This window comes from Grus americana, chromosome 3 (genome assembly GCF_028858705.1).
Source record: "Grus americana isolate bGruAme1 chromosome 3, bGruAme1.mat, whole genome shotgun sequence".
In the NCBI taxonomy this organism is placed as follows: domain Eukaryota; kingdom Metazoa; phylum Chordata; class Aves; order Gruiformes; family Gruidae; genus Grus; species Grus americana.
Window position 1 is genome coordinate 83,824,837 of NC_072854.1, and position 13,743 is coordinate 83,838,579.

Below are 13,743 nucleotides of genomic sequence, written 5' to 3' on the forward strand. Positions count from 1 at the left end.
TAGTCTAGAAAAGCGATCACTAAAATACCTGCCCACACATTTGACCCATCCTCAAATAAGCCTAATACCACAAACCTATTGGTACAGCTTCTCATTGCAGCCCCTAGAATTAGTGGTCACTTTCCAGACTGAGCACTAAACACTACTATATAATTCCATAGAATCAGTTAGGTTGGAAAAGACCTTTAAGATCATCGAGTCCAACCGTAAACCTGGCACTGCCAAGTCCACCACTAAACCACATCCCTGAGTGCCACATCTACGCGTCTTTTAAATACCTCCGGGGTATTTTAGATATCTTCATTTGTATGAAGATATCTTTCGATAGGGAGTGTTAAGCTACCATATAACACAAATACCTTTATTTTTCATATTCCTTCCTCTGTCTGTATGTGAGGTAATATGAAAGATAAGGTAGATAATCAGAGGACTGACAAAGGCTCTGTGTTTTTCATTCCTCATTTGTATTTTGTGCTTTGACGTGATGGAAAATGCACTGTGAATGAATTTTTAGTATGTTTAAATGAAGGTTTAAAATTACCTGGAATTATTAGTTTTTTGAAGGGCTGTTTGGAATGGAACCTTCAATCTGTGTCTGTATGCCAGCCTGAAGCCTTGTCCTCTAAATCCAGAGCTCTAAAAGCATCAGCGTTAAAATGGACCGTATAGGGGCGAGCAGAGTTGTAACGGTCTGAGCTGAATACGCTGGCAGTTCTGCATCTGTCTTGTATACGTCTGTGCCGTGATTTTTGTACACTGTATGCAGCCATGCCTGATGGATCTTCAGCAGAGCAGGTCTGGGTGAGAAACTGCCAGAGAGGAAGAGTTCGATTCATATGCTCACCGCAAGCATCAGTAGATGGATCTTCCTTCAGCTCTCAGGGGAAACGTATTGCTCTCCGAGGGCCAGTGAGTGTCTAGGCGTTCATGCCACAGAGAAGAGGTGGGACAATGTGCTCTCCCCTTTGTCTTGAGAAAAAGAAACTGGTTCTAACATTTTGCTGGACTGTAAGAAGAAGGTCCCTCTTTCACTTAATTAAAGCAAGACCTTCTTGTACACTTCTCCTCTACTACTCTCTGGCTGCTCAAAGTGTGCCTTACTCACCTGCTGTGAGAATAGCTGAAAAATGTTCATTGGGGCTTCATCCTCAGTTTTTATTGGGTGGGAAGGAAGTGCTCATGGCTGCTTTGACTGTAAAGGAGAATGGAACTGATGAAGGAGGAGACTTCTAGCTATGTTGCCTTGATCACTGTGAAATGATGCAGGATTTTCAATATTTTAGAGTGTATAACCTGTAGGGGAGCTTTAGCAGTAAAAAAATTGATAGGTCACAAAATTGTATGAGAGACATATTCTGCCAGCAAAAATCTTGCTTTAAATAACAGTAATAACAGTAGGAACACTGTTATGGATCTTGGCTTATATGTGTCTGCTTATAACCAAACAGATACAGAAAATGCAGCCTTGGCTCATTTCTGAGCACAGTGTAAGGAGCATCTTTTCCTGTTTTGTTCAGACTCTTGTTTGTCACCCAGTCTTCACGGGGGGGAGTTGAAGGTGAGCTGGACTGTCAGGCAATTATTTTCTGTGAAGCTTTTAGAATGGAAACTGTACTCGTGTTTACCGAGCAGAAACAACACCTTGCAACACACGATTTGAGTGCTCCCTTCCTGCTTTGCAAAATAAGGGCTTATGATAGTACTTAGATTACAAGGATGTTTTGAAAAGACTCTAATTAGTTGTCTGTTGGCCTAATGCTAGCATGAAAAGGACTGTTGTAGTGTCTGAGTAAGTACAAAAGAAAAATGGAAATGAGAACACTGACAAGTAGAGGCTTGCTTCTGAAAGAGTTGGCTTAAAAATATGTCATGCCTAAGTATTGTTGCATAAATAAGTAAAAATCCCATGCTAAAGAGGGTGCTATTTAATACTTTTTGATCTGGCTAAAACTTTATTTTGAAATACCATTTTACATTAATTTTACTGAAATATAAATAGTGGAAGGTAATGAAAGATCTATTAGTTAATAAACAGATTTGAATTACTGTAAGGTTAAGAGTGAACAGCAATTTAATAAGCTGTTAAGAGAATGAGGCATTCTGAGTAAACTAACTTTTGAAAAAGAGGGAAGGAAATGGTTTTGCAACTACCTTTTAAAATTTAATGTTTGAGGCCTTGGAAGAAGCCTCTTCAAAATGTATACAGTTTGAATAAATGTGCAGCTTTACAGCTTTAGCAGTAAAAGCATTCATGGTATAAAAAAAGATTTCCAATAGTCAGCAAAAGTATTCCTAAACTAAAATATGCAACTAACATGAGAAGGAAAAGAGAAGGAACATGAAAGAAGTTCTGGAGGCAAGAAAAGGTGTGTAGGAGTTGCATATTCTTAACAGAAGAAAAGATCCCCACATAAAGTCTAATTTTACTTTGTTATTTTGTAACTTAGACATTGCTATTACAAACCTGTTTCAATTTTATTAACAATTTTATGATAGTCTGGAAAATTAGCTTTTCGATAGTGCAAGGATTTTTTTTTCAGTCGCAACAAGTTTTGTAAGACTCTAGTTTTATCCCACTTAGAACAGAATACGGTGAAGCATACTGCCCTGCAAGGCTGAGAAGCTGATGGCTTGGCCTTGACACTCAGTGCCTTATGTTTCTGCTACAGAAAATTCATCTTGACCTGAAGACCATCATAAGGATGAGGTCTGGCTAGTAACAGTAGCCTAAAGATTGAATTTTGTTACCCCCACAATTTGATCATCATGTCTAAGACATGTGTTCCATATGCCAATGTCCAAGCGGAGATTTCACCGCTTTGCTTGGCAGCCTTTGACAGTGTTTTCTACTCCCAGGGTGACTTTTTCTCCCTAATATCTAATTGTAATTTTCTTTGGCACAACTTGTATTGCTGCCCCTGTTCCTTCCAAGGAGCACCTCCAAGAAGAGTCTGGCTCTAGTTTCCCTGTAATCACCACTACATTGACAAAGAGGACTGTAAGATCCCCCTCTCCTCTTTCTCCTCTCCTCTGTCGAAGCTGGTTGAGCTCAGCTCCCCCAGCCACACAGGGGAGTGCACCAGCCCTGACGATCACGGTGATCCTCTCCTGAACTTGAGGCAGTTTACTGGTTTCTTTCTTTTATTGAGAGATATGCCCAGTGAATGCTGAGCAGAGGGGAAGAATTGCTTCCCTTCGCTTGCTGGCTAAGCCTTAACTGTTGCAGTCCAGCATTTGGCTGTCTTTCATAGCCTCAGAGATATAGTAGATCTTTCAGATTCATGGAAAGTGATGGAAAATAGAAGCATTGGAAAGTGCTGTTCAGCAAGTCTGTCACTGATGTGGCCTCATGTTTTTCTTTCACCTAGAATGTTCCACCTGATTTGTCCATCTGCACCTTTGTGCTGGAGCAGTCTCTCTCAGTACGGGCCCTCCAGGAAATGCTGGCTAACACAGAAGAAAAGGCAGAAGGGGTAAGTTATTAAATATTCACTTTTTTTTTTTTCATCTTGCAAAATACAACAGTGTTTTTCCCACTGTACCACAGATTTCATGACTGGCACAAGCTTATAGCATCATGGGTTCCTTATGTTTAATTTTCCTCCTTTGCTACAGGCATGGCCTGTTTTTTGAGAAATTCTAAACACTTGCAGCTTTCACTGAAGCTTGATGGATTTGTGAATTCCCAATAATTTCAGTGTGCTAGAGCTACAAGAAAGTTTTAATTTGAGATCTCATAATATGAAATATAAAGCTTGATCGCTTCTTCAGAACAGCTAAGGTTTCTGAGGATTTCTGACTGCATCAAGTGAGACTGTCAAGCAGTGTTAAAATGACTTGGTTGTGTGCTGTTTTTCTCTGGAAATAATAAAATCGATGTGTGTAGCCTGAGCTAAAATGTCCTATAACTCACTTTTAGAGTTGGACATAGAATGTTATTGAGTCTCAGTCTCAGGAAACAGGGTAACTAACGTATTTGTGCAGTCTGGAAGATGAAGGGTGTAGGAATAATGTTGATTGTTTGACTAGCAAATAGATATTTACAGATAAATCATAGTAATGTAATTTGTTCTCTGCTGTGTAATTAATTTGATTTGCTATGATGTAGTTGAGTGTTCATATACACCCTGTAGGGTTAACTTGAATGCCATGTTCCAGCTCAAATCCTATAAACTATAAATGAGGAAGAGTAACTGTAGGCCTAGGAGCTATACAGATAAAAGAGAAGTTGGAGTCAACCATAAGTCAGTCAATCAACAAAGCTGGCAGGAGAGAAGCAAGCCTCTGATATTTCTGGGAATGCCTTGAGAAAGCAAGGTTTAAACTCCCATAGTCAGTCCCATAAAATGCCAGGCACTGAGACTGAAAATGCTATTTGGGAAATGAAGCCCAGGAGCAGTCCCATGGATGATCTAAATTGCATGCTGTCAGTGAGAATTTGTTCCAAGGACTAACTCCAACAGCAAGAGAATGAAAAGCACATCTGAGAGAAGAGGTGGTACCAGATTAAGCAAATCCATGCTTCTAAACGGGGACCTCACTTCCCTTAGTTTGGTAACACTGAAACCAAGAGCAAGCAAATCCACAGGAAATAAATAAATAAATGCAAAAGAACAGGCACATGCAGGCATAATGTCAAAAATCACAGTCCAGACCCAAGGGTGTGCAGGGATAACTGTGAACGGCCGTATGTGTGAAGTAGAGCAACAGTTTTCTTGCTGTTTATTCCCACCAGATGTGGGCAGGACCAAAAACTAAAGAGAGTGTAGGGGGATGCGTGTTAAAGTAGTGCTATAGGGCAGAATAGAGTGAATGAAGAAATGTTCAATTTTTGAATACAAAGTACTCACAATTTTTTAAAAATCATAACATTAATGGGCAAATTTTCTGTTGGGCTGTCCTTAGCAGAGTCTTGAGGCCAACTGTTAGGTGAATATTTACTCTTAATACAGTGATCACACCCAGGGAACCCGGGATAAAGAACCAAGTTCTCTGCAGAATGGTTAGAAAATGTGAGCTTGTGGTTTCTGCTGGAAGAGGGCAGGCTAAAGAGGGCTTTGTAGAGGTCTCAGATGGAACATTTGCACTAGTTCTGGGCTCTTTTCTGCACTAGATGTGAGCAGAAAAAGACTTTTGTAGGGCACAGTGACTGATGGGACCTACATGCTCCAAGCGGGAAGAACCATGTTTGATGGTAATCTGGTATTTCCTGGAAACAATTATTGATGTTTTGTGTGCATAACCATGAAGGTCAGAGTTCTGGGCATTCATATCCGTGCCTAAAGAAAAGTGATGGCGGTTGTACTGATGTACGGTGCTCTGTACTCATGAGTCTTCTGAGACGTACACAAGAAAGATAAAGCAAAGTGTCTGAGTGTGGTCATTATGCGATCGTTACCTATTTACAGTGTAGTTTACTGTGCTCTCAGCACCTATTGAATCCCAACACTAGCAGAAGATATAGAGCTACAGCTATACCAACCCAGTTAGCTTTGTTCACTGAATAACAAATATATTTCTATGGCAAATTTTGCCTGGCTTCTTTGCAAATGCATTTGGAATCTGCCTGTGTCTCTCTTGCATACTGATATATTGATATTAGAAGAGAATAATCTTGAAAATAGTCTTGTAAATGAACAAGGTCATATTGTTGTCAGTGTCATTTTTCTTATAGTAAGTCTCTGGAAGCCAAGAATAATGATAATACTAAAATGACTGAATGTATACTTGCTGATAAAGTAGCAGAACTGACATTTGCTATCTGTATGTAGTTCCTATGAAAAAATATCTAAAGTTTTCCTTTGCATTTATGGGTATTTATCATAGGGTAGGTACTTATGTAGGCAGCTTCGTATTTCTTTGAAGTAACTGTTAGAACCTGTGTGTTTTGCATTTAATGACTGATGTGGTTACTTTAAGTTTTATGAGAAGAGGTAATTTTGTGCATACATCTGAAGCACTATGTCTTCCTGGAGCAGCATCAATTTTTTATTTAGAATAACAGCGTTCGCTTTCATTTAGGAGAAGAAAGTATAGCAATTTCTTGAGAGAATGTTACTATAAACTGGATTCAATACGACCTCAGTTTTCTAATGGAAAGAATCCTGCAAAGGGGGCTTTTCAGTCCTCAATTACTTTTCATTACATTTGAAATCATTAAGGCTGCTGTGTTTAAAAACGGTTTATTTGTGCTTCTTTGCTTTTTGTGGTGCATAATCTCTTGAATGCTGTCTTTATATAATAGGTATTCTTATTATGTAACAGGTAAGTCAGCAGTAATGAAACGGTTGAGTAATATGAGCAAAACTTCATGCTGACTTGAGTCAGAACAATAAACAGCTTTCCTTGTGCTTAAGAAAGAATAACTATGTGCACTAATTGGATTTAATTTTAATTCTTAATCGGTATGTATTAAATGGGCAAGATTACCACTGCAATAAATACCTACCTTTTTTGTGCAAGAATCCCAAAATGAGAATTTCCATACTTAATTGAGTGATCCATCTATCTGAATATACCTACTTGTCTCTCCTGAATTAGCTAAATGCTAGTATCAAAGGCAACAGTGGAAAATGAGTGAAATTTCCTAAGAAGGAATGTGCGTAGTGCGCTGTTTGTTCCAGTCCCAGGCACCGAGTAGTTACTTTGTGCTCTGAGGTTTTATCATTTCCCTTTAAGATATTATGCTTAGCTCTGGCAGTTTATTAAGACATTGAAATTCATAGCTTGATTATACAGTTTTTGTTTAAAAAATAAACCCTGTTCAGTTTGCTCAGGCAGCGTTATTTGCACCTTTCATTTTAAACTGGTAAATTTTTGATTTTGCTGGGGACTTGAGTGCTATATGCATATACTACTTTTATTGTTAGTTCACCCACAGAAGAGAATCATCTTGTGTGCAGAAAATGGGAGTAATGATGTGGAAAGAGAAAAGTATATAATCATATAAATGAAGACTGTCATTACATGTGCGCCCAGAGTCTGGGCTCTGGTCTCTTAGGCAAGAATTACAGCTGCTCTGTCCTAGAAGGGCCTACAGCCTACGTATTATTCTGTAATTATTTTGACTTGTTTTTTTGAGTGCAACTTTTTATTATTAGAACAGGCGAAATATGAAAATGGAAATTCTTAGCTTTTTATAAAGCATTTAAGACCAGAAAAAGCCTTCAGGTCATCTATTCTCAGCCCAGCCATTAAATTTTTCCAGTGAGCCCTCTTCAGAGCCCAGTGCCTTGTTTTTCACTAAAGCTTATCAGACTGAATGATCCTGAGAAAGCGAATCCACAGCTTTCTGGATTAATTTAGGAATGATCACCACAAGAGGTTGTAACTGTGTTTTGCTTATGATCCTTTTTACTCTGATTATTGGTTGGTTGGTTGTTGTTGTTTTTTTTTTTTTTAATTAACTCTTTCTTTACCAGATCCAAGAGCTCTTTAACATTTAGTACTTTCTCCTTGTGAAAGTGCGGAAATGCCATAGTCAAATCAGTTCCTGGAACTTTTCCCTAATTTTCTTAGGAAATGAAGCCTGACCATCTATCCATTAGTACTCTTGTATTCAGTAACTTCTGAGCTTTCTGGACAATATAAACAATATTCGAAACAAGGGTAGATAGTTATGTTCTTCCAGATGTGATGGATATTGTGGAGGAGACAGGGACCTAACTTTACGTCCCTATAAGAAGAAAGGAAGGCAAAGTTGGCTGTTTTACATTACCGTCAACTGCTCTTGTGCTGGTGTACCTTCTGCACTGCTCTCTCTTGTTCAGAAGAGGTGCCACAGGTACATGGGGAGGAAGTTGCCAGGCATCAGGTGTGAGGAAGGGATTTATAATTTTGTGGCTTTGTTCAGTTTTGAGTTTTAAACATCTTCTTCATAGAAGTTAGACATAGACATAGAGCTGTACATAGTATGCTATTACCAGTCTCACCTTTTGAGAGGAAAATGATTTGACGTGTGTCCTCAGACTATCCTGCCTGTATATCCAGGGATTACCCTAATTCTTGTTTTCAATATGCTGTGTCTTGTTTATACTGTTGATTCATAAAAGATCTTACAATGACTGGTACCTTTAGATCCAGCATGCAGATTTCAACCATGATATATGGCGGATAAAGTAGATGATGATGCTGGTTATTACCAGTTTCTTGGCCAAAATCAGGGCCAGCATGCATTATCTTGAGCAAGCTTAGCTACTTTAAGTCTCTATTGGTGACATACAGGTGAATTTTCCAGATTCTACAAAATTCTCTACTAAATCTCTTTTCTGTTGTGTGACAGTTCTAGAGCTCCCAAAAGAAAAGGTATCTAGACATATTTGACATGGAAAAACATCAGGTATTTTCTTAGCCTCAGTTGCCTCAGCAAATGATTTAGACTTTCATCTGAAAGTTTTTTTAAATCTTCCTCAAGCAAACATGCTGCATAAAAAAAAAAAAGCTATGAAAATAAAAATTTGCCAAGAGGGTATGCAAATTAAAATGAAGTGTAAGGTAGCCTTCAAAAAGGCTATTGCTACTAACTCTTATTTGAAATAAAAAGTATTTTTTCATAAGCTTCAATATAAATTATATTTTTCAAAAGGGAGAATTTGAGGATTCAAAACACTGCTACTATCTCTATTCATATAACAAGCAGCTAGTTTGAACTTTCATTCTATTCTAATGCATTTATTACTTCAAAGAGATCAAAAAAAGTTTTGGGTACAGTGACTAGGTACAGGAAATTAAATTAGCTTGGCATTAAAGGACATTTTACCGTAAGTGAACAAACACAAAGTCACGTATCTTTTATATTGGCTAGAATAAAAACCGGCTTTTCTTCTGAAACCAATAAGAGCTTGCGATTCCTCAAGTTACCCTTGCTTTGCTTGGGTTTTCGGAAATATATCCAGCAGTCTCATGATATAAATAACGTACTGCTCTTTTGCGTTGTGGTGTCACTTATAGTCCTCCATGATAATTATCATAAATGAGGCCATTGGAATTTGAAGACTCCAGGTTGTGTGTTACATGCCATACCCTGGTGAATAGACAATCTACATATGCACGTATAAATACATGTGGTATGTGCCTCGCTTTCACCTGCCAGTATGGTGTGTGTCTTCATGTGGATGAGAGATTTTATATCCCATGCAGAGGGTTGTTATTAACTGCACCTTTTCATTGGAGTGATTGAGAACTCTTGGTAAACTGCCTTTCACAGCAGCTCTAATTATTTCTGTCAGGAGGGGTAAAGCATTCTTTTCACTCTGGTCTACCAGAAGACGAGTGGGTGCCAAGCCATCCCAATTTTATCGTTGTGTACCATCCATCTAGGGCAGAATCTCATTTCGTTGGTATGCTGCAGAGTAAGAGGCGCCTATTCTGGTGAGAGCTTCTGGAGCTCCTGTTTGCTGATCTGTGCTTTGTTCTGCCAACAGGAGGTGTGTGCATGGGCTTTTTTTTGTTCAGGTATATATAGAAGAGCATTAAACTGCTATGGGGTGGGGTTTTTTACAATTTTATCAGCAAAGTAGGTGGAAAGTTCAATTCCTCTGCCAATGGCTGGGCTTCAGGCTACATGAATGGCTCGCTAGTAAAATCAGCTGCACGTGGAGGGCAATGTGCTTCCGTTGCAGTTGTTCTAACGACTCTTGCAGGACAGCTGCATCAAACACACTTATCCTGTATGGAACCAGATGGATTTCTCTCAGACTTCTGTGGCCTTTCACGTCACGTGTCAGCTTTTTGATTGCTTACTAGAAAAAAAAGTACTACCGAAATAAGTAAGGATTTCTTTGCATGTCATCTATAGCAAGAAAGTGAATGTATATGTGGTTACAATTTCTGTATTTTGAATGACACCATATACTATGCACTAGAATACGTCGGGATAGTGTAGGGCTCTCTAGCATTTATATTATTTTAAGTGCTGATTCAGGAAATCACACTGTAGTTATTCTTTACTTTCTGAATGAAAAACTCTGAGTAAACTTGAATTCTCTTTTATTATTTGTGTTCTTAGAGTTTATTACATAGAAGAAAAAAATGGCTCCCATTTCCCTTAATAGGCTTGAAACTTGTTATTTTTATGCAAAATCAAATGTAGGGTTAACTCCTTTGTTAGTTTCCTGAAATTGATCTTAGTTGCCATACTGTCTACTGAACACTTTGATGTGTAGTTTTCTGCATTTTTTTTCCCCCAGTATTTGCACAGCAGCTGTGCTTTTCTACCACTCTATACCATGGAGGTTTTCTGTGCTTGGAATCTCTGTCCTGTCCTCCTAGTTGGTAACGAAGATGTGAAATGCTGTCAATGGCACTATCCACTCCTGAGGAATGGCCGTATGTGGGGTGGGAGTTAAAAAAAAAGAGAAAGGATCTTATTCCACATTTTTTGTCTCAGTAAAGATATTTAAGCACTTATAACAAATGAAGCATGAAGACTTCATGCTAAATGAATGTGCTGGAGTTACTCAGATCTGCTCTTTGAGTGATTACACTTGCACCACTCTCATGGAGATGGAGTTTCGGAGCTGGAAGTAGACTTCTGTTTGATACTTTTGGGCGTTCTGCAAGCCCTGGTCCTGAAAGCAGAAAACTGATGTACAAGATGATTTTTTTGGAACACTCAGGCACTGTTGCAGTGGGTTTGAAGACAAGGAGAACCGGAGTCAATTCAGTTCTGCTATTGAAGTGGAATGGAACAGCTATGAATTTGAGGGGGAGATGGTGAAGATGACCTAACCTCTCCCTGCGATTGCAGCTTTGCACTGCTCTGAAGTGGACTAGACACAAGGATTCAGACGAGAACTAGTTCAGATTCCATGTGGTCCCAGGAAAGAAACTGAGAATAGCTGGGCAAAAAGCTACCGACTGAAAATGGCTGGTGTGGAACTCACTGAAACTGGCACTTTGATGTAATGAGCTGTCATGAAGACAGCTGAGAAATATTGGCAGAGAGATTAGGATGGGGAAGTCAGGGTGTGCTGTGGGGCTTTTAGCTTGGATGAGAAAATAAGGAGATGGTCTGTTTCTCTGCTCTTTACCAGTCAATTCCATAGGTATTATCCCTTTGCTGTCTATAACCTATAGCTAGTTAACATAAAGGATAGCAACATACTGATGCCATTCAGTAAAGGTTCCCTGTTAAGTATTGGAAGAGTTGGGTTTTGGTGTTTTTTTTTTATTTTTTTTTTAGGTTTTTTGTTTGTTTTAAATGAGATTTCAGCATAGAGAAATTGGAAATGGTACAGTCAAATTTGTCTTCAGAACCATACAACTCATTTGTTGTAGTGGTTGGAACTGGTGTATTAAATGATATTTAGGCAAAATAAAAAATAAATAGATAAAACCCCCAAAATCCTCACGTTCAAATGCAATTCCAGAATGCAGAAGAGTGTCAGTTTTGCTACACAATCCTATATAAAGCAAAGATGGTCTCTTAAACCACTTGTTTTCTTAATGCTACTAGGTGGTTCTCCAAAGCTATTAGCACACCAAGTTTTTAAACCAGGTCAGTCTAGCTAAGCAGTTCAAATCTGTAAGCTAAGCAGTGATTGTTAGTTGTATTTTTTCTGGTTTTGTATGTTGTCATACGTCAGGACTGATTTGTGCAGGTATCAAGGACTGTAGCTCATGGAAGCTACGCATAAAATGTAAAATAATGTTAGAAATCAGGTCCTACGCATCTTAAACTGAACTCCTTGGCATACTTTGATTTTAATGGCTCCATGCTTTAGATTCTTTAGATTTATTGCTATGCCAGCAGGGGTATGGTGAAAATGGAACTAATATTTGTGAGATTAGCATTACAGTAGTGAACATAATAAAATTGATGGCATTTAATAATTATGTCTTTAGAAGAGGTTTTTTTATCAATATTCAGTACAATGGTTGCACACTGAGCTGGGATGAAATAAAATAGTGACCGCTTTATCTTCTACATGTTGAATGAGGCAGAGTTGATGTTGAAAAGGTAGCGCACATGTGGAAGGCTGTTGTCATAAGAAAGTGACAGGAAGGGACTGAAATTAAGGTTGTATAGGTGGCTTTTGTCACTTTCTGTCTTTTTACTGTTTGCTTTAATTTTGTTAACTTTTTTGAGGGGGTAAAATTAGCATAATTCTTTTGAAAATGCAAAACATTGATACTATAGCTTAGTGAAATGTGTTCTGAGATATAAATTGTTCATGATTATATATAATTCTTGTCTGTTGCATCTCTCCTTTACTGACCATACAAAGTGCAATTTTACATGAATCTCACAGCTGATGCAAGGCTTGGACAGTGTGATACTCAAACATTGTGTTTTCTTCTTCTTTGGTAATGCACACAGCTGTAATCTGAATTATTTGTAAAGCCCAAGACCTTACGTTAAATTAACTATAAATTTCATTTTTGCCAAGATATACAATTATATTGATAATGGACATTGTAATTATGCAATATTTTAAAACAGATTGTTAATACCATTATGTTAATATCCCATAATATATATGAAAATTATCCAATTTTACATTTGTGTTATAATGGCTTCTTGTAGGGATAGCTTTCTGCTAGGTGGATGCAAAATATCAAAACCAGAGAGATCCTTTGTCTCATCTTAGTGGCTTATAATAGCAAGTGTAAAGAACATTTAGATGGCTGGTGCAAAATGCTATCAGGGTAGGAAACGCATAGCAGTGCTCTACAGGCTGGGAGCGTGGAAAATGTTACCAGTGTCTGCAGCGCTGCTATCAGGCAGCTCCGTAGGGCCTCAAAGCAGCTGCCGCTGGAAGATTACACAGGGGATTCTTCCTCTTGAAATGTGTTCAGTGTGCTGATCCCTCAGGAGGTACTGTGCCTTCTGTCGTGATTAAAAAAACCCCAAATCTTCACATTCAGTCAAGAGTTTCTTAATGTAGTTTTGTTTCTAACTCTCCTTATCTTGCAGGGTTCAACACCTTGGGGTGCTTTTGATGCTCATGATGCTGTATATACATCATTGACTTCCATATTGTTCAAGTTTGGATGTGAATAGTCCTCCCCAAAGGGATAGCATTTGAATGGCAGCAACGTGGGTAGCATTTGAAAGAACACAAGAGGTAGAACTAGGGTTTTGAGACTGAGCAGGACTGAACAGACTGGATTTCTGTCCTGAACAGGAAATGAGGAGAAGTTGAGTTTGGAGTATTGCTTTTGTGATGTGTCAAGGTTGGTGATAAACATGCATGCTCTCCTGATGGTTGTCACTGAACATTGTCACTGAACAGGTCTGGTTAGGTACTGTAAGCATGAGGCTACGTCTCCATGTATGTAACTGCATCTCCCCATGGCAGTATTTGGATCCGTGGGAGTTACATCACTGAGTGAATCTACAATATCTTACCAAGAACGACAGGTCCAATGAGAACAGGTGTTATTTCACACCTAACAACTGTTTATGTGTGGAAAAATGATTTCATTTGATGCCCAGCCATTCCTTAGTGACTGCGATGGTGTCGATTCACTGAGAAGGTATGGTTTCTGGCTTTGGAAGGTCGTGCTGGAGAGCCATCAAACAGTTTGTTTCAATAACAACAGTAAAACCAAAACTTTCCAAGCAGGTGAGTGTGTCAGTCTGTTTCAAGTATTGAAGTACTCCTGTAGTGTGAGAGTTATACTACTCCAGGTCTAAAGTTAGCAGGCAGATTTGGTTTTTGTTTCTCTCTTATCACAGAGAGTTACCATTTTTAATTTACGTATAAGGATGGCAGCAACTTTCGAGTTGGGGATGGGGGG

The 13,743-nt window shown here is 38.6% G+C and overlaps 1 protein-coding gene across 7 annotated transcripts in view; it reads left to right on the plus strand.

The window, feature by feature from the left end:
- Positions 1–13,743, plus strand: part of RYR2 (ryanodine receptor 2) — a 428,642-nt gene that overhangs the window by 127,837 nt on the left and 287,062 nt on the right. For all 7 annotated transcript variants that reach the window (XM_054819177.1, XM_054819181.1, XM_054819182.1 and 4 more), the window contains one exon: positions 3,369–3,473. In XM_054819177.1, the coding sequence (XP_054675152.1) occupies positions 3,369–3,473 (105 nt within the window). The remainder of the gene's footprint in view (positions 1–3,368; positions 3,474–13,743) is intronic.